Source organism: Giraffa tippelskirchi, chromosome 12 (assembly GCF_054371585.1).
Source record: "Giraffa tippelskirchi isolate mGirTip1 chromosome 12, T2T-mGirTip1v1.2.pri, whole genome shotgun sequence".
Lineage (NCBI taxonomy): Eukaryota > Metazoa > Chordata > Mammalia > Artiodactyla > Giraffidae > Giraffa > Giraffa tippelskirchi.
In genome coordinates this window covers 99,558,887-99,579,010 of record NC_137286.1, presented here as the reverse complement: position 1 = coordinate 99,579,010, position 20,124 = coordinate 99,558,887, and the positions used below count along the sequence as shown (strand labels likewise).

The window sequence follows — 20,124 nt, the reverse complement described above, 5'->3', positions numbered from 1 at the left end:
AATTATACTACAGGGGCTAAGAATGGAGGGCTCTTGAGCCAACCCCTGCCTATATGGCTCTGCAAATTATTTATTCTGTCAGTACCTCAGCTTCATCACCTACCTCATGGAAACAATAATAGTACCTACCTCATAGGATTATTGTAAGAATTAAATGAATTAACACATTACCCATACATAGATCTGTTTCTGAAATATAATAAGCATTCAGATGTTAGCCATTTATAATGTTATAATGTTTATAATGTTATAATGTTAGCCATTTATAATTGATGATTATGATTATTAGAGTATATTTATAAGTAGGAGTTGTTTGGGCCTTAAGTAAATTTGTCACAAGGATTAGTAAACTGTGTAAGGCACTTGAAAATACTTATGTGATAAGCTGAGTACATAAATCTCAATTTTTATATTGTCACATCCTTAACGTGAACTCAATTCTGTTGTATTTTATCCCCATTTAAAGAGATTCGTCTCCAATAGATGAGGTGGTTTCTTTCTGTTTTGTTTGCTTTATACTCCAAAATCATCTGCCTCAATATACCAATTGGCCACAGGGTTATTTTAGTGAAGAGCAGTTGAGAGCCTTGAATAATCACAGACAGATGTTGAATGATAAGAAGCAAGCCCAGATCCAGGTGGAACTCAGGAAGGCTATGGAGTCTGCTGAGCAAGGGGAACAGATTTTGCCAAGGGACGTTACACCTGTATGGAAGCTGCGTATCATGAGCTATAAGAGAAAGGAAAAAGATTCAGGTCAGTATGGAGAGTTTTTGTTTTTAATCAATTTTAAGTTTAAAAAATTATTATTAAATTATTTCAAATGGTAGATCAAGTGTTAAGTGAGTATATATCAGGGGAGACAAAATGGGCTCCCAGTGCCCGCAAAATGACAATATAACCCTTGGATCTTTGTTGTCTTTGTATTTATTTTTAAACAAGATTCTTAATGATTATCATTTCCTCCATTATAATTTGTCTTTTTCCTCTTTCTCTCAATAGTTATATTGAATATCTGGCGTCCATCATCAGAACTATACTCCCTCTTAACAGAGGGAAAGAGATACAGAATCTATCATCTTACAGCATCAAAATCTAAGAGTAAATATGAAAGAGCTAACATACAGGTGACAGCAACAAAAAAGACTCAGTATCAACAACTACTGGTATAAACTTCTCATCATAATTTTTCAATTTTGATAAATGCAAATTAGTTTATAGAATCCATGTATACTGATTTTTTTTTTCTTGTAGGCTTCAGATGAAATTCTATTACAAATCTATCAGCCAAGGGAGCCCCTTCACTTCAACAAATTATTGGATTCAGACTTCCAGCCGCCTTGTTCTGAGGTGGACCTAATAGGATTTGTAGTTTCTGTTGTGAAAAAAATAGGTAATACAGTGTATTTAATGGTAGCTTTTTATGGATGCCTTGGAAAAGCATTATATTTTAAAATTTGTCTTCCTTATGATTAATTGAAGCTACTAATTGACAAGTTTGGTAACTAGTGATTTGAAAGTACATTTGTTTTAACTTGATTCTTAAAGAAAGGTAGTTCTACAATATCACAAGGAAAAAACTTATATGCCATTCTGTGCTACTTAATTTTAAAGAAATTGCTAGAAAATGTTTTGCACCACATTAATGATTACTAGACAAAATAATCTCCTTCTGCAGTTAACTGAGCTATCAAGCCTTTACCTCCTACCTCAGTTTTTATTACACTCTAACATCTTAGCCAAACTCATCTCTACTTTATTCCATCAATATGACATTGTTCATTCCTCCTTCCATACCCTGTTCCATAGATTTTATCTGCAAACCATGTGCCCAGCTTATGTCTCAACTTAAGCACAAAAGCCTTCCATTTATTGGTAATTTTGTGCCAGGCCCTTCAGCATTTGGTCTCACCATCCCTATCCCCCAGAACTCTGTGCCCCCTTCCCCTTCAGCTGTGCTAACACCTTCCTTGCTATTCTTGCGCCCACTTTCATCACAGAGCCTTTACCCTCACTGCTCCCTCTCCTAGAAACCCTGCCCCCAGGCGACCACATAGCTGGTTCCCTTGGCTCCTTCAGACCTCTGGTGAAACGCAGCCTCCTAAGAGGCCTTTCCTTGAGCCCTTTTGTAAAAGCTGTATTTTCCCTGCTCCCAACTGAGCACTTTTTCACCTTATTTTTCTCCACAGCACCCACCAGCACCTAACTGTTCTTTTGATCTCCCTCTTCTGGAATGTTAGCTCTCTAAAGGCGGACACTTTGTTACTGCTGTACCGTCAGCTCTTAAAACAGTGCCAGGTTCAGGGTAGGGTCTCAGATCCATGGATTCCTTGTTTATCAACTGCTCTGTCACAGCTTCTCGCTTCCTCAGCTCTTTGGCTAAGGTTTATCATCAGTCTTTTTTTCAAGAAGGCTTCAACTGTGCCATATTCCAGGAGTTCCTCATATGTTTGAAATGTGAAACTATTGCCCTAATTCTGGGACTGTGTCTTGGCAGGCATAATAATGTAGGATCTTGCTTTCTTTCCTTCCCTCAGAACTTTATAGAAATTCCTCTTTTGACATAAAATTTCTCCATTTAGGTGATTTTCTTTTTATGTTTTAGATGTCTGAAGAATATGTTTTGAGGTCCAAAATTTCAAGCTGTATCTTATAAGCATTCTATACAGTTCTCCTGGAACACAGACGGCCTTTTAATCTGCAAATTCAGGGAATTCCCTGATGGTCCAATGATTAGGACTTGGTGCTTTCAATGTTGAGGGTGCCCAGGTTCAATACCTGGTTTGGGAACTAAGATTCCACAAACTACATGGTGCAGCTAAGTAATAATCTGCAGATTTAGTGCTTTCTTTGTATCAGATAAATTCTGTAATATCTTTGAATAAATCTTTTATTTCACTTAGTAGGATTTCTACTTCAAGGCCAGCAGTTAGTCTTATGTTGGATTATTTTTTATTTTTTTATCCTCTTCTCTGATTGCTTCTGTTTCTGTCTTTTCCATCTTTATTCACCATGATTATATGTCAGTAATTTTATTTTCTGCAATATATGTTTTATTCCTGCATGCATTTGTCCCATTATAGATAGTTTATTGGTGTCCTCAGTTTATTTCTTTGATCCTGCAGTCTCCTATTTGTCTTACAGGACTATTTTTCATCCCATATCCATATCCAAGCTTTTATTTTATTGATTATGTTCCTATTAAGTACAATAGCATGAGTCAGTTTTGAAGACTTCAGAAATTTTCTCTTAGTTTTATTTGTGGGTTGTGCTCTTTGTCTTTTGCTATGTTCTTTTCTGTTTTTTTTGCTTAATGTATTTTTGTTTACTTGTGTTTTAGTGCTTTGTGGGTTTTTCTTTAACTGCAGTATGTTAATACACTACATGGTTTTTGTAGCATTTTTATTTCATCTTGTCATATTTGGGTGATTCCAAACGTCATTATTATTGTTATAGAGGGTGGGTGATGTTTATTCAGTTTGTTCAATCAACATTTATTGAATGCTTGTCATGTGCCAGGCACTGTTCTAAATGCCTAGGTGCACAGCAATGAAAAATAGGCAAATATCCCTGCCCTCATGGAGCCTACATTATAGCTAGAGAGGGAGATGACAAACAAAATAAGTAGCACATACAGTTTTCTTAGTGTGGCTAAGGAAGAAAATGAAGGAGGGAGTGACAGGTAGGATGAGGGAAGGGGAGAGGATGCAGTTTTAGACAACAACGTGAGGAAAGATCTCACTGCAAAGGTGGCATCTGGATGAGACATGATGGACTAGAGGGAGAGAGGCATGTGGGCATCTTGGTGAGGGGGGGAACATTCCAGGAAGAAGGAGCAGCAGTGACAAAGGTCATGTTAGAGAATGACCCTGGTGTCTAAAAAGCATTAGCAGCAGCCAGCAAGTAAGCAGTAACAGCTGGGAAGAGGCAGTGGAGGACTGAATCATGGGGTAGGCCTTGCATGAATTCTTTCTCTCTGAAGGTTTCAAGTAGAGGAGGACACCCTCTTTCCTTCCAAGGAGCAAGTGTCTTTTAATTTCATGGCTGCAGTCACCATCTGCAGTGATTTTGTAGCCCAAGAAAATAAAGTCTCTCTGTTTCCATTGTTTCCTCATCTATTTGCCATGAAGTGATGGGACTGGATGCCATGATCTTAGTTTTTTGAATGTTGAGTTTTAAGTCATCTTTTTCACTCTCCTCTTTCACTTTCAGCAAGAAGCTCTTTAGTTCTTTGCTTTCTGCCATAAGGGTGGTGTCATCTGCATATCTGAGGTTATTGATATTTCTCCTGGCAATCTTGATTCCAGCTTGTGCTTCATCCAGCCCAGCATTTCACATGATGTACTCTGCGTAGGGAGAAGGCAATGGCAACCCACTCCAGTAATCTTGCCTGGAAAATCCCATGGACAGAGGAGCCTGGTAGGCTGCAGTCCATGGGGTCACTAAGAGTCAGACACAACTGAGCGACTTCACTTTCACTTTTCACTTTCATGCATTGGAGAAGGAAATGGCAACCCACTCCAGTGTTCTTGCCTAGAGAATCCCAGGGATGGGGGAGCCTGGTGGGCTGCCGTCTATGGGGTTGCACAGAGTCGGACACGACCAAAGTGACTCAACAGCAGCAGCAGCATCACTCTGCATAGAAGTTAAATAAGCAGGGTGACAATATACAGCCTTGATTTACTCCTTTCCCAACTTGGAACCAGTCTGTTGTTCCATGTCCAGTTCTAACTGTTGCTTCTTGACCTGCATACAGATTTCTCAGGAGGCAGGTCAAGTCTTGTATTCCCATCTCTTTAAGAATTTTCCATTTGTTGTGATCCACAGTCAAAGGCTTTGGCATAGTCAATAAAGCAAAAGCAGATGTTTCTCTGGAATTCTCTTGCTTTTTCTATAATCCAACTGATGTTGGCAATCTGATCTCTGGTTCCTCTGCCTTTTCTAAATCCAGCTTGAACATCTGGAAGTTCATGGTTCACGTACTGTCAAAGCCTCACTTGGAGAATTTTGAGCATTACTTTGCTAGCGTGTGAGATGACTGCAATTGTGCAATAGTTTGAACATTCTTTGGCATTTCCTTTCTTTGGGATTGGCATGAAAACTGACCTTTCCCAGTCCTGTGGCCACTGCTGAGTTTTCCAAGCTGGCATATTGAGTGCATAGCTTGGAAGAAAAGCTATGACCAACGTAGACAGCATATTTAAAAGCAGACATTACTTTGCCGACAAAGGTCCGTCTAGTCAAAGCTATGGTTTTTCCAGTAGTCATGTGTGGGTGTGAGTGGGATTATAAAGAAAGCTGAGTGCCGAAGAATTGATGCTTTTGAACTGTGGTTTTGGAGAAGACTCTTGAGAGTCCCTTGGACTGCAAGATGAAACCAGTCCATCCTAAAGGAAATCAGTCCTGAATATTCATTGGAAGGACTGATGCTGAAACTGAAACTGAAACTCCAATTCCAATTCTTCGGCCACCTGATGCGAAGAACTGACTCTTTGGAAAAGACCCTGATGCTGGGAAAGATTGAAGGCAGGAGGAGAAGGGGAAGACAGAGGATGAGATGGTTGGATGGCATCACCGACTCGATGGACATGAGTCTGAGTGAGCTCCAGGTGTTGTTGATGGACAGGGAAACCTGGTGTGCTGCAGTCCATGGGGATGCAGAGGCGGACATGACTGAGAGACTGAACTGTGACACCCTCTGACTAGGTTTTCTGAGGATCACTCAGGCTGCTCTATTGCAAGTAGACTGTAGGGGGCTTGAGACGCCAAGCAGGGAAATCAGCTGGAGGCTATTGTAGAAATTTAGGCAATTGATAATAGTTTGGAGCAAACAAAGCAATGGGAGTGGTAAGGAATGGTCAGATTGTGGTTGTATTTTGAAGGTAGAGGGACAGTGTGGATGAAGAGAAGAATCAAGGAGTGAGGGCCGCGGTTTTGTCTGAGCAGCTGGAGAAATGGAGTTGCTATATAGAGGGGAGTACACAAGAAAAACAGGTGGGGAGGGAAGGCAAGGAGCTTAATCTATTTAGAGATTTCTACTTGACAGCTGGATATTGTTGTAAGGGAATGGTCTAGGCTGAAGATACAAGTTGGGAAGTCATCAACATACATGTGATGCTTCAATTCAGGAGACAGGATGAGGTCACTGGATGTGGGAGTAGGTAGAGAAAAGAGCCAGGGCCTGACTCAGGCCTGTCAGAAGCATTTGATACCACAGAGAGAGGTGAGGCTGACAAGGGAGAGTTGGGACACGGTGTCCAGAGAGGCAGTGTGCAGAGGCCAGGGACTGCACGTGTGGGATGAACTGGGAGCCTAGGTTTCTCTTGGAGACAGACGTAAGACTAGTTCTAATGGTCCCACAGCGGATTGTGGTGACGAGGTGAGCTGTGTGAGAGAGGGACCCGCCAGCACCTCATGCAGTTGACTCTTTCTCTTTTTCTGTGGTATTGAAGACCAGTTTTACCCCTCTTAGTTACTGTATGAGGTGGGGTTATTTCAGTTTCGAACCACTGTTTATTCCCATTATCCCTGGAAGATACTGTGTTGCAGATCATTTTCCCTAGTTCAGCAAGTAGCCCCATGTATTCATTCATCTGCTGAACCACAAACTTAAGCAGCATATTATCTCACAGTTCTGAAGGCTGGAAGTCCAAAATCAAGGTACTGGCAGGGTGGGTTCCTTCTGAGAAAGAATCTGTCCTGTGCCTCACTCCCAGCCTCTGATGGTTTGCTAGGAGGCTATGGCCTTCCTTGGCTTGTAGATGCCTCACCCAGTCTCTGCCTTCTTCACCTGGCAGTCTTCTTGTGTGCATGTCTGTGTCCAAATTCTCTCTTTTCATAAGGACATTCAATTAGGATGTACTGAAATGAAACTTCAACTTGATTTTGTTAGCAAACACTGTGTTTGCCAATAAGGTCACATTCACAGGTTAGGATGTCAACATCTTTTATGTCAACCCATGACTGTTACCCTGTTTTCCACCAGAGCCATTTTCATTATTTCTGATTTTTTCTATTTGCTTCTCTTCGGATTTAAGAATAACAGAATTCTTAAAATGTGTGTCCTCTCACCAGTGTGGAGAAGGAGACTAGAAGCTGAGCCCTCTTGTGCTTGGTTCTACCTCACAATCTTCTGTTTTTTTCCTTCATCACCAATTCTTAAATTTTATATTAGGATATGCCTTATTTGTATGTTACTGGTAGACATTTCTTTCTTTTTTTATTTAGTTTGATGTCAAGTGTTAGTGGAAGAAATTTCTATCAGAAAGTTTCAAAGTGCTACCCCAAACCTGAAGTACCAGTTCTCCAATACACAACTCTAATCATGAGGTTTCTGAGCTTAAAATCTTCGGTGGCTCCCTGTCCCTTAGAAAATGAAACCCAAACTCCTTCAGATGCCTGAAAAAGCTTTCAGCCTCCTGCTTTAAGCCACTGCCCACACACCTCAGCTACTTAGTTTCACATTGTTGGCACACTAAAGTATTTAACATTCCTACCTTGAAAAAGTCATTCACTTTGCTTAGAATGCCCTCTTCCTTCCCATCTTGATGAATTTTCCCTATTCATTATTCAGCTTACATGTTGCCTGCTTCCCCATGGCCTCTGTAACAGAATGTGTTGTCATACTGCGTTGAAATTTTAGCACCATAAGCAACAGGTCCTAAGCTGTTGAAAATCCTGAGCTTTTCCTAAATTTAGTTATTTTGGTTTGTTTTTATCATTAGCATACACAAAATAAATGGCCATACTTAGAGTTTCCTTATATTTTAAAATCTATCCAATACATATGTAAGTGAAGTTTGTTTTTTATTTTCTGGGGTTTGTTTTTTCCATTTTTAGGTATTGCTCCTTTGGTCTATTTGTCAGATGAATGCCATAATTTATTGGCAATAAAGTTTTGGATAGATCTTAATGAGGACATTATTAAACCTCACATGTTAATTGCTGCAAGCAACCTCCAGTGGCGACCAGAGTCTAAATCGGGAATTCCTACTTTATTTGCTGGAGATTTTTCCATGTTTTCTGCCAGTCCTAAGGAGGGCCATTTTCAAGAGACATTCCACAAAATGAAAAATACTATTGAGGTAAAATTAGCCTTGAGCATTACCATACATGTTGGCATTTTCCTATTTTGACAGTCAGATGTCAAGCAAGTGGTAGCTTTTATGAAAATTGTATAGTTGACATATAATGTGAGATTTCATTGTATATTAATTGTTCATGAACCTAAGGAGATGGTGAGTGACAGCCATCAGGGAGGAAAGAATGATTTGACAAGAACCGAATTAGGAAAAGTTGTGAGAAGGATGTTCAGAGATGTAGACCATGTAGGCAAACTGGAAATTGGTAACAAGAATTATATGTTACTCGTGGTTTACAGCACATGGCAGTGTAATCAGTTAATATGTAGATTCCAAATTTACATTCTGGGACTTCCCTGGCAGTTCAGTGGTTAAGACTCCATGCTTCCATTGCAGGTGGCACAGGTTCAATCCCTGGTCAGGAACTAAGATCCTGCATGCCGTGTGGAATGGCCAAAAAAGAAAAAAAAAACTTTCTAAATTTACATTTTAAACTCCATATCTAATATTTTATTGTTTATACCTGTATTTGATTTAAAATAATACCAAATAGGAGAACAAAATTTACTGAGTACTTACTGTACATCTGGCCTTGTTGTAAGCCTGTCTCATTTAATGCTCCCACCAACCCTATAAAGTAGGGAACTGTTTTCCCATTTCATTGATGAGAAACAGAAGTCACACATCAACATTGGTAGTACCAGGATTCATCCTTAAGCCATCTGAATGCAGAGTCCAGACTATTAACTACAATGCAGTGCTGCCTCCCAATAAAATTTGGCATTTTATAAATGCTAACTTGTAAAAATAAATATCTGTAAAAGATAAGCCTCTTAGTTCTTTAGTTTAATATATGAAATGTGTTATTCAGAATCCATATAAATAAAATTCTATTTTAAAAGCATTAGCTATATAAAGTTTGTATAATATTCTACCTGGACTCAATGTACATCATGAATAATAACACCCTAGTTTGTTTATGGCTTCTAAACTGGGGGCTGTAAATGTAAACTGGGGGTTACATTCACTATTTGGTTCCCTTGTGAAGTACTTACTATTTATATCCCAGATTTTCTCTGACAACTTTCAAGGGCAGTTCATTTACATATCATTTTAAATTTTAACAAAAGTGATAAATTATATTAAACCATAACCAAACTGCTAATTGACCCTTTGTGACTTCTGAAACAACAGTTTCATGTGGTATAACCTGTATGTTATTTCAGTTAATTCTTAGAACAGGCATGAAGCCGTTCTCATTTTGAAAGTGAAAATCACTCAGTTGTGTCTAACTCTTTGTGACCCCATGGACTATACGGTCCATGGAATTCTCCGGGCCAGAATACTGGAGTGGGTAGCCTTTCCCTTCTCCAGGGGATCTTCCCAACCCAGGGATCAAACCAAGGTCTCCCCCATTGCAAGCCGATTCTTTACCAGCTGAGCCACCACGGAAGCCCAAGAACACTGGAGTGGGTAGCCTATGCCTTCTCCAGGAGATCTTCCTGACCCAGGATATCTCTTTCCCTCACACACACCCCATCTCTTCTTCTCTCCCTCTATCAATTAAGGTCTTCTAAATCACTGATGTAGCTTTTGCGTTTTTACACTGGTGAATTATTTGACAGTTGCTGTCAAATTTGGGGTGCCTCATTTTTTTTTCTGGTCTGCATTTTTTATTTCAGGTTTTAAAGGTAACATTTTCTGAAAACATGAATGTGTAGGTTTGCATTTTACAAAACAGCTTTTCCAATTTATTTTCTTAGAATATTGATACGTTTTGTGAGGATGCAGAAAAAAGGCTCATTCGTTTACTTAATGCAAGTAATCCCAAGTGGTCCACGCCAACTAAAGACTGTACTTCAGCACCACCCACTGCTCAAACAGTTCTTGGTTCAGGAAATAAGTTTCTGGTAAGTTAATCTAAATTTAACAAATTTTATAAATACTCTATAGAGAGGCAACAGTGTATTCTGATGTATACCTAGTAAACATGATAAAATGTAATTAAACTTAATTAGAAAGTGTCATTAATTAGTAGTGCCTCCTATGCTGCTGCTGCTAAGTTGCTTCAGTCGTGTCCGACTCTGTGCTACCCCATAGACCGCAGCTCACCAGGCTCCACCGTCCCTAGGATTCTCCAGGCAAGAATACTGGAGTGGGTTGCCATTTCCTTCTCCAGTGCATGAACGGGAAAAGTGAAAGTGAAGTCACTCAGTCGTGTCCAACCCTTAGCGACCCCATGGACTGTAGCCTACCAGCCTCCGTCCATGGGATTTTCCAGGCAAGAGTACTGGAGTGGGGTGCCATTGCCGTCTCCGGTGCCTCCTATAGGTATAGGCTATCTGGAAAGTTTATCTTGTTTATTGAAGCCAGAATGTAACACTCTTTGGGGGCAAATTTTGTAAATGGGTGCTTTCATTTCTAGCATTCCCAGTACACATGACTGAGAAGACTTTTTTGCCCATATCTTTTTGCTCAGAGGACTATCCTGTATAATTAGGGTTGTTTCTAAGCTCAGTTTAACTCTAAATTACAATAAAAGCAATTCAAGCTAAAGTCGGTAATTTTGGCTAAAGACTATTTCTTAAGTAGCTAAACTTGTTAAGTTATATATATTAACTCATTTAACCTTCACAACAACCCTGAGATAAAAATTATCTACAGTTTATGGACAAGGAAGCTATGACATACAGGAGTGAAGCATTTGCCTCCAGTTACAAAGCTAGAAAAGTAGGAACACAGGCTGTGTTCTTAAAATGATTTTAAAATGCTTATTTTTGTTTAACCTGTTAATAACAAAAAGGAAAAGATTAAAGCATAAGTTATGTCTCCTACCTCATTTTTGCTTTTACTACAGTTATTCTTCATCTTTATTTTCATGTTATTTTTATATCCTCTTATGCAACAATCTTTCCTTCTGGAATAAGAATAGTAATATTAATGTCTCTTGAAATCATAGCCACTAGGGGAGTGAAAGTGTGTGGTATGTGTGTTTAAATATTTTTTAATAAAAGCTAATTTGATTTTATTTCATATATTAAGACAGAATTATATAGGCTACTTCTTTTTGTTTTTTTTTCATTAGCTGTCTTCTCCCAGTAGTGAGATGAATTACCAAAGTCCGTTGTTACTTTGTAAGCTAAAAGAGAAGTCTATCTGCACACCTGTATCAGCCCAAGTGACTTCAAAATCTTGTTGCAAAAGGGAAAAAGAGACTGATGACCCAAAAAGCTGCAAAAAGAGAAGAGCCTTGGATTTCTTGAGTAGACTGCCTGTACCCCCACCTGTTAGTCCCATTTGTACATTTGTTTCTCCAGCTGCACAGAAGGCATTTCAGCCACCACGGAGTTGTGGCACCAAATATGAAACACCTATGAAGAAAAAAGAATTGAATTCTCCTCAGATGACTCCACTTAAAAAATTTAACGACATTTCTCTTTTGGAAAGTGATTCGGTAGCTGATGAAGAACTTGCACTGATAAATACCCAAGCCCTTTTATCTGGTTCAGCAGGAGGAAATCAACTTATATCTATCAGTGAGTCCACCAGGACTGTTCCCACTAGTCCTAAGGATTATGTTGGACTGAAAAGGCCTTACAGTACATCTGTGATCAAAGAACGAGAGAATTCCCCAGCCAGGACTGAAGAACAGGAGACTAACATGCAGGACACAAGTGCAACAAAAAATATATCCAAGAGACTGCAAAGGCAACAGAAACCAAAATGACAATAAATTAGTTCTTGACTCAACCTTTCCAGTTTGTAAAACATATTCAGTTTCAAACTGTACATCGGAATTTGCATAATGAGGAAAGGAAGGAAATAGTTAAAAGTTTATCTGGTGTTTATATATCACAGCAATGCTCTTTCCCTTCTTCTATATTGGTATATTCTTATTTCAATTATATATCTTAAAATTGTGTAACTGTGTATTAACTAATCAAGAAAATCTCCTTTAAATCTTTATGACTGGGTTGATCACTGCAAGTACTACAAATGAAGTAAACACAACAGTTTCTTTTAGATTGTGTCCTTATAACTACAGGGAACTAAGTAAAGTTATTTTGACTTGTATAATTCTTTTTGGTTTATCCATTTTAGGTTTGTTTTTAAGAGGTAACCCATTATGACCCAGTATTCCATAATGCACATGTTAGTTCTAATACAGTTTTTTCCTGATCAAAAAAGTCAGGATGAGTAAGATATTACAATGGTGTTTTCTTCTGACAGTTCATCCTTAAGTCAGCATGACTACAAGAACAATAGAACCCTCAGTGCACTTCCTTTTTCTGATGCCATTTTGATCTGTAGAGTTAAATTATTTATTAAAAGTTTAAATACTTTAAATCAGAAACAGAATTTATTGTGTTAATTTGTTTTTATTTCTTAACAAAATGATCATCTGGTCTGCAACTTAAGAGAAAATCTTTCTTTCAAATTGGCACTGATTCTCCTTGCTTTTAGTCCTATCACAGGATTCAGCAAGCAGTCCCTTTTAAACCTAGTTTTCTCTAACCACCAAAGCAGATGAGACCCATTCAATTTAAGATGGTATTCTCATTTGTTACTTTAACAGAGGAAAAAGAAAGCAGTTCAAACTAGGAGCTAATAGCATAAAGTGTTTTAGTATGTCTTAAATTTATATACAATATCATGTTTTTAAATCTCATTATAAACACATCTTAAAGCCAAGAATAAATCCTTTTAAAAAGCAATTTCCTTCCTTCCATAACTGTGACCCATGTTTTTTCTCGCTTCTGAAAATGAACATAAGAGTCTGTTCTGCTCTTCTTTCTAACTTAAGTGTTCTGCCAGTCTTATTAATGTGATTTAACTTTTTTTCATAAAATAATTTGGTCTTCATATCCTAATCGTTTTCCCAATGATCCACACACTAGAACAGGGAATAAAACTTGAGTCTCAGCTGAACAGAAAGAATTATAAGAATGCAGCTCTTTTTTTGTTTCTTGAAAAAACTTAAGCTATAACCTCCTTCATTTTTCTTTAGCATTTAGACTACCCATCATGGAGACATCTAACATACACTCTGCTTTTAATAAACTGTAAATAATATAGCCAAGCTATATAAATAAAATGTGAAGCTTGAGTATATATGGCTATTGTCCCCCCAAAAGTGACAATGATTACAAAGTGAGCAATGTACCCTGCATGATAAGGGGTAAATGGTAAAAGCGACTTGTGTTACTTACTCAACAATCATTTAATGAGAGCCTCTTGTGTATATAAAGCACTCTGCCAACTCTGTGAGTGATGCAAATGTTAATACACAAAACAAGTCAGTGTTAAGTGCTCAAAAATTTAAAAAAATCAGGAGTCATGGGTGTTGAAAGAAAAATAGGTAATTTCCAGATGGGATAAACAAACTTGGTGGCATTTTATTAAGGATTTTATGCTCCCAAAAAGGCAAATGTACCAGGGAACTATTCTGAGCTCTTTCAGAGTAGGGTAAGTAAAAAGCAGCCCAGCCCAGGCCAGGTGAACCAGAAACCCTAAGCAGACAGTCAGAAGTAAATCAGGAGGGCTTGAGTTATGATTCTTCAGCTGCTCTGATGGAACTGAACAAAGGAACTCTCATGTGGACTCTCTGACACTTCTCACCTCTACTATCCTGAATGAGTTAAGCCACCCAGACTGACCTAGTTCTGCACTGACCTAGGGGCCATGTTGACTAGGATTATCCAGGACTATCTGGGGTCTGAAAAATAGTAGTACTGTTAATGTGGATTATCATTATTATTAGGTTATTAGGTGTTGAGCTTGGAAATGCAGAATTTAGCCAAACTAGATTCATTCAAATTCACTTAATTTTAGTTTGCTGGGCAAACTTTGCTACTCAAAGGAGACATCAATTTTTTTAAATGTTAATGAAAAAATTACAGATCGTTGCTGATAATCATCAAGATGTTGAATAGATTTCAATAGTACTAGATATGGAATATTAAAGTAATACAGTCTTTCTAATGTATAGAGATCAAAATTTATACACACAAGTAAAATATAAAGTTGCTTTTATCTTTACCTCTGTGTGTCCTATTCATTAAAGAAGATGGGTAAATATAGTTACAGAAAAACTAGTTCTTAATATGGTAGAATTCTGTGGGATTTATGGTAAGTAAGTTTTTTATTTTCTTAAACCCCTAAAATTAGATTCAATGACAAGTCCATATAAAGCAATACCATATATAATTTTTAATAACCATAAAAGCACCATTATATAGAACACTTAAAATAATGCTTCACAAAACATTAGAAAGAAGTTGCTGGCCAACAAGAAATAAAGCATACATCCTACATGGTCTTATCCATGGTCTCACACCAAATTAATCTGATTCGAACCTGTTAAAATTTGATTTAGATTCATAAATTCAATATTAATATAAGAACTGTAGAACTTTGTCTTAATGCCTCATAAAACACAGACTGCTCCTCATAAAAGGAGCATGACATTTCCTGTTTCCATGTGAGGACATCCTGGGATGCTTCATTCCTTGTACGCCCAAAACTTTGGAGCTGCCAACTGATAATACACGTTTATAGGCATAATTTTTAAAAATTGCTTAATTGTTCCTCTTAAAAATTGGTGTTTTATAAAGGCAGGCTTGTTTTATGTACACTGTTAGCTCAACAGCCAAACAGGTTTATCCCTGTTATCAAACAGGTTTAACCCTGTTTGATAAAGTGGTAGTTAAAACACAAGATGTGACTTGAAACAATGACACTGATTTTCCTCAGTAGCTTGTATCGCTATTAAGATTTTAACAGATATTTCTAACAATGACACATCGCTAAAATAAAGGGATAATTTCCCAAAGTGTCTACTTTGAAGGACAATATTCCCTTAGGTGTATACTTCCTGGAGTCTTCATCTTAAAGGAAAATCAATATCATTACAGCCACACATCTCACATTTTTGGATACACAGATGATCAAAAGTAGCAATGGCACTAAAAAATTGTTCCTGCCTACTATTTCTCCCCCACCTTTCCAACTTTCCTGATGGAGATGAATTTCCTGAAAAAATAGACTGCTTCAGAGAAAGGGCTACTGAAGCTTTATATTAAAAACACTTCAGTTCATTAATGAGCCTATATGGCTAATTACGTTCTTGGGTATGTTCTCAGGTTTCAGTTTTGAATTAGTTCTTTCCCTAGAGAAAGGACTTTGTGTAATCAAATCAGCAGAATTCCCAGCATCAGACCATGCACATAGGATCACTTTAACAAATGCTTGTTGAAGAGGCATGTAATGACTTCTGCACAAAACTCTCAGGTTTGACTATTTACACTGGAATTAGAGCTCTGACTACCACTGAACAGAGAATAAATATCAAAAATTGAAGTAAAAACTGATTTAGGAAAATTCGGAATGCCTGTAAGAGAGGCCTCTAATACCCATGGTGACAACCACCCCTTCTGTTAAAGGAGCTCTCATTAGTGAAGCTGCCATGCACCCTCCGGTTTGGGAACTCTGCGTAGGTGTTCCAGTACCCTGCACCGTTAGAAGGAGATGCATTATTCCTGTCCTGGTTTCTGTTCGCTCTGCTTGGTTTTTCTGCGTGCAGCACACTGTAAAAGGTAACATCATGTTCATACCGTTCTTTCATTCGGTGTATTTTCTCTCTTGGGACTCCATGAATGTTTCTTCTACGTGGAAAAAAAAAAATTCAAACGTTTAGTTAAGGCAGCATATCAAAATGAGTTATATTTTATAAGTATTTGTATTTTACAAGTCCTGTATTATTATACAGATATGCACTCCCTATTCTTAGGATGAAACTCTGACAAAAGCAAAACATCGTGTTAAGCAGTTATCATTCAGCCCAACTGTTTTTCATGCGGCCCTGCACACCCCCAAACTACCCTGAAGCTAGCAAAGAGCTAAAACATCAAAAAATGTTGTTTCTGGAAATCTCAATTCTGTGCTTCAAAACATAAGACATCACCATGAGCTCTTCTTATGTGTTTGCCAATTTGTTATGCATATATCTATAATCAAATATGTCAGTCCTAGATACTTCTAGATCCTTACTAAAACAACATTCATCAATTCTCATGGATATGAGAATCAATTGGAGATATAGTTTTGAAATGTAATTACCAGAGATTTCAACTTGGAATGGGGTCCATGAACTAGGACTTTTAAAAATATTTATTTTATTATTTATTTTCTTGGCTGTGGTGGGTCTTTGTTGCTATAGTACAGGGGCTTTCTCTAGTAGTGGGGCACGGGCCTCTCATTGCAGTGGCTTCTCTTGTTGCAGAGCATAGGCTCTAGGTGTGTGGCTTCAGGAGTTATGACACGTGGACTCAGTGGATACAGCTCCCAGACTCGGTAGTTGTGATGCACGTGCTTACTGCTCTGCAGCATGTGGGATCCTCCTGGACCAGGGGTCAAATCAGCATCCCTTGCATTGCAAGTCAGATTCTCAACCACTGGACCACCAGGGAGGCCCCATGAACTAAGATTTTAACAATCACCTCAGGTGATTCTGACAGAGGTGATCCACACATCCCTTGAGAAACACTATCTGCTTGTAACCATAAGATGAATTAGACTTATTCCTAAAAAGTAAATTCTGACCTCACTGGTTACTTTAAATCATTGACATTATGAAATAGCACAGATGGTAAATTATCAGAACCCATGCATTCAATCAACAAGTTAGTATTATTTGGACATTTATTGCTTTACCAACTAGAAGCGGCATCTAGACCATAAATGAACCACAGACTGTTCAGTATCTGAAGGTCTTTGTTTAGCCTAAGTGCAAAAACACTGCTCAAAAGTGCAATCCCATGCAGAGGAAAGTGCTTTTAAATGTCCACTAATGAAGAAGCATTTTAGCAGAATGTTAAATATGTCCTTTTTGAGGACCAAGTCCAAGCCAAGATTTAGCATTTAGCATTATATTAGAAAACTGACCCCAAAGTAAAGTCTTTCACATTAATAATTCCAAAGTTATCAATTTCCAAGAATTACCATTTCTGGCCTGAAAACTACCATGTCCATTTCCAGCCTGAAAAGATTCTTTTGTTCGGTCTGAAATACCTGAAAATAGCAGGATACATAATGAGGAGCTAGGAAAACAAAGAAGTACCTTGCTAACTCTTGAACGTTGAATTTCCAGCGAGTGTCAGGTTCTCGGAATATAACTTCATAGTTATTTTCAAGTGCCTGATTTTTCAAAAGTACATAAAATGTTGAAGACATGGTATGTATGTTTGGGAATGTTTATGTTGCCATTTAACATTTACTACAAATCTTTTCTGACATTCCTTTTGTTTAACCAGTAATTCAATGCCTTAATTTATGTTAACAAATACAGTTGGTATACATCCATACTTAGCCACTCTCAGATTATATTATCGTTTCCAATGATAAATTTTCAGTAATCCTATCTACTATGTTGGAAAATGACAAAAGTTCTTTGTTTTGAACCTTTAAAAAAATAGATAGTTGAACTAGTTTTAAATTCCCTGTCCATAGGAATGAGCAATGAACTCCAATGGTTTCCCAAAGTCCCGCATATGTGATTATCATTGATTCACTGTCATCAAGTGCCTTGGCCTAGTCCTCACACCTTGGTTTACAAAGTGAGAGTACCAGAGGCACAGAGCTTGGGAAATAAAAATGATTTCCACATACTTCACATATTCTTCCCTCCAAAAAGTAGCTCTCCAATCCATGCCACATAGTTTGGCTCAATTCACTGTGCCATATTTCCTTGAGTTTAGAAAATGATTACCATTTCCATGGAAACATCAAATGTTCTTTGCATTAATTAACTACTACTTATTTTATCTCAAATTGAACTTTCTGTTATGACTACTGTTTCTTGTGTTAAAATATACAGAATAAAATGGGCTAAGTAAGGGGATTTCCTCTTCATTCTTTAGATGGACACTTCTAATTTCAGAAGGATATCAAATATCATACATGGAAAATATCTAGTTTTTGTGTCTTAGTAGTAGCTGTGGATGGCTGGGAAAGATTGTGCATGTCTAGAAATTAGAAAATAAAAAGTAAAATGACTTCCCTTAAGCCACTCTCAGTTAAGCCCTGCCTCTTGGTTCTGAGTTGTTCCTTAATTAACCTGACTCTTCACATCCCTGTCCGTTTTTCTCCTGAGTGGATGTTTGATCCATGAACTGAAGTAACCACAAAGTTGATGCTCATTCTTTCCTGCATTCAGCAAAGTCCCACAGTCTGGGCCTAAGTAAAACCGATGAAAGTATTTAGACAAAAGCATACCTCTATGTAAGCTACTCTGCCCAAAATATAAAAAAGGGCTTAAAAACAGGCTGCCATGAGTCCACTTTTAGAGAGATTCACTTTAAAATTAGCCAAGTAGGGGGAATACTCAGCTGTCTTCTTCCTTTCCCTGTATGTTTGTGGATCTTTTTTCCTTATTACATGCAGTAAGGAATGAAAACATATTAGCACAAAAGATGAAATATGTCTGAAAAACAGATCAGACATACTTCATAAATAAAGAAAAATGTACACATTGCTTCATTCATCTGACTATTCTGACAGTAAACAGCTGAATTGTTACCTTTATATGTACATTTATATTTGTATTCTAATATCTTAATAGGGTTACAGTGTTACTCCTGAATCTGTTTTTAAACTAAGAAATTCATTGCCCTGGAACTCCCATGCAGCAGCAGCACCACATAGTACTGAAGTCCCCAGCGTGGCAAAGACAGAACTGTCCTTTGGACATCATCTACAGCTCCACTGGAGGCATCACCTAGTCCAACACTTCTCAGCAGGTTTCAGCGGATGCTCCTACATATGCCTTCCCTTAGGAAAACAACCAAGACAGAAATGCTGTCAAGAATTCAGACCAAGGGCTATTTTTAAAATGTACCCTGAGGTAGTATTAGCATCTCAGCAAATTTCAGCCATTGAATGGCAGAGAAACGCTAAAATAAAACCTCTTTACCTGATCCCTGGGAGAACTACTATTAATGAATATGAGATCACAGAAGACCAAAAAAAGAAGAAAGAACAAATGTTTCAACTTTCTCACAAAATGTCCAGAACTGAAAATTCAGAATGATACTTCTTCCTACCATGACTGCATAGGGCTTCATTTCCCAGGCGTGGAGGTTGGTATTATCAATAATAATGGGGGATATGCCATTCCTCATTGCTTTTCTTGCTGCAACACAATGTTATATAACAGTGAACAACATGCAACAATCAGAGAAGGGCGAGTGTACTCCATATTTTGTTATTTTTATTACAGGATGTCCTCATTACACAACTTCAATACCATCTATTTCAGAACCCATTATCAGTAATTTTCTTTTTCCTGGAATCTAGGGAGGTTACACTCTGGCATTCTGTTTGAGGGGAAAAAAATGGCAGAACTTTAGATTAAGCTCCTTCCATAAATTTTTTTCATTTTGCAGGAGCTACGATCTATGTGCACAAGAGGATTTCCCAGGAGCTTGGAAAGGAATCTGTCACCTCTTTTCTGGTTCCACTCATGAGCTTCCTCCAGGAAGTCAGGATTGAACTCATAGGCACCATCTTCCCTGAAGAAAAAATCATCCGTGCTGAAAATCAGGGCTCTGGGAAAGTCGTGTTGCAATTGTCTGGAGAGTGGGGAAACAAGAGATTATTTTATGACTGCATTTCATACTATAAATCATTTCCTTCCAACATTTAGCAGTTTATACTTGTGAGACCACCAGGTTTGAGTTGTTGAAATCCATTTTAAAAAGAGATTCTCTCTAGAAGGTATCACTCCTTCATAGGGGTAAGGAGAGGGCTGAGAGGGGACTGTGTGTTGCCCAACTCTTTAACAAGTGCTGGTCACCACTGCGCTGATTTCTGATTAAATCAAAATCAGTTTCAGATGAAACTCTGGAAGCTTCGCTGCAGGGGTGGCAAGAGTGGGCACAGCCCTCACTGACATTCCTCTGTGATGCACCACTGCCCAAGTACCCCTGCTGCAGCCCCTTCCTTCATCCCCTTGCCTGTCCTGGGTCCCCTTACCTTGTAGTTCTGT

General features: G+C 38.1%; 2 protein-coding genes across 9 annotated transcripts in view; one reads left to right on the top strand and one right to left on the bottom strand.

The window, feature by feature from the left end:
* BRCA2 (BRCA2 DNA repair associated) overlaps positions 1-12,435 on the top strand; it is a 53,197-nt gene extending 40,762 nt beyond the window's left edge. For 2 of the 3 annotated variants that reach the window (XM_081549215.1, XM_081549216.1), the window contains 6 exons: positions 558-756; positions 1,003-1,166; positions 1,255-1,393; positions 7,840-8,084; positions 9,845-9,991; positions 11,167-12,435. In XM_081549215.1, coding sequence (XP_081405341.1) covers positions 558-756; positions 1,003-1,166; positions 1,255-1,393; positions 7,840-8,084; positions 9,845-9,991; positions 11,167-11,808 — 1,536 coding nt within the window. In that variant the 3' untranslated portion in view covers positions 11,809-12,435. The remainder of the gene's footprint in view (positions 1-557; positions 757-1,002; positions 1,167-1,254; positions 1,394-7,839; positions 8,085-9,844; positions 9,992-11,166) is intronic. The other variant, XR_014071061.1, reaches the window with a different exon arrangement.
* A 1,833-nt stretch (positions 12,436-14,268) lies between these two features.
* N4BP2L1 (NEDD4 binding protein 2 like 1) overlaps positions 14,269-20,124 on the bottom strand; it is a 30,506-nt gene continuing 24,650 nt past the window's right edge. For 2 of the 6 annotated variants that reach the window (XM_081549237.1, XM_081549236.1), the window contains 4 exons: positions 19,581-19,708; positions 19,181-19,269; positions 17,200-17,276; positions 14,269-15,745 (listed from right to left, as the gene is read on the bottom strand). In XM_081549237.1, the coding sequence (XP_081405363.1) occupies positions 15,487-15,745; positions 17,200-17,276; positions 19,181-19,269; positions 19,581-19,708 (553 nt within the window). In that variant the 3' untranslated portion in view covers positions 14,269-15,486. Of the gene's footprint in view, positions 15,746-17,081; positions 17,151-17,199; positions 17,277-19,180; positions 19,270-19,580; positions 19,709-20,124 lie in introns of all 6 variants that reach the window. The other 4 variants (XM_081549239.1, XM_081549240.1, XM_081549241.1 and 1 more) reach the window with 4 other exon arrangements.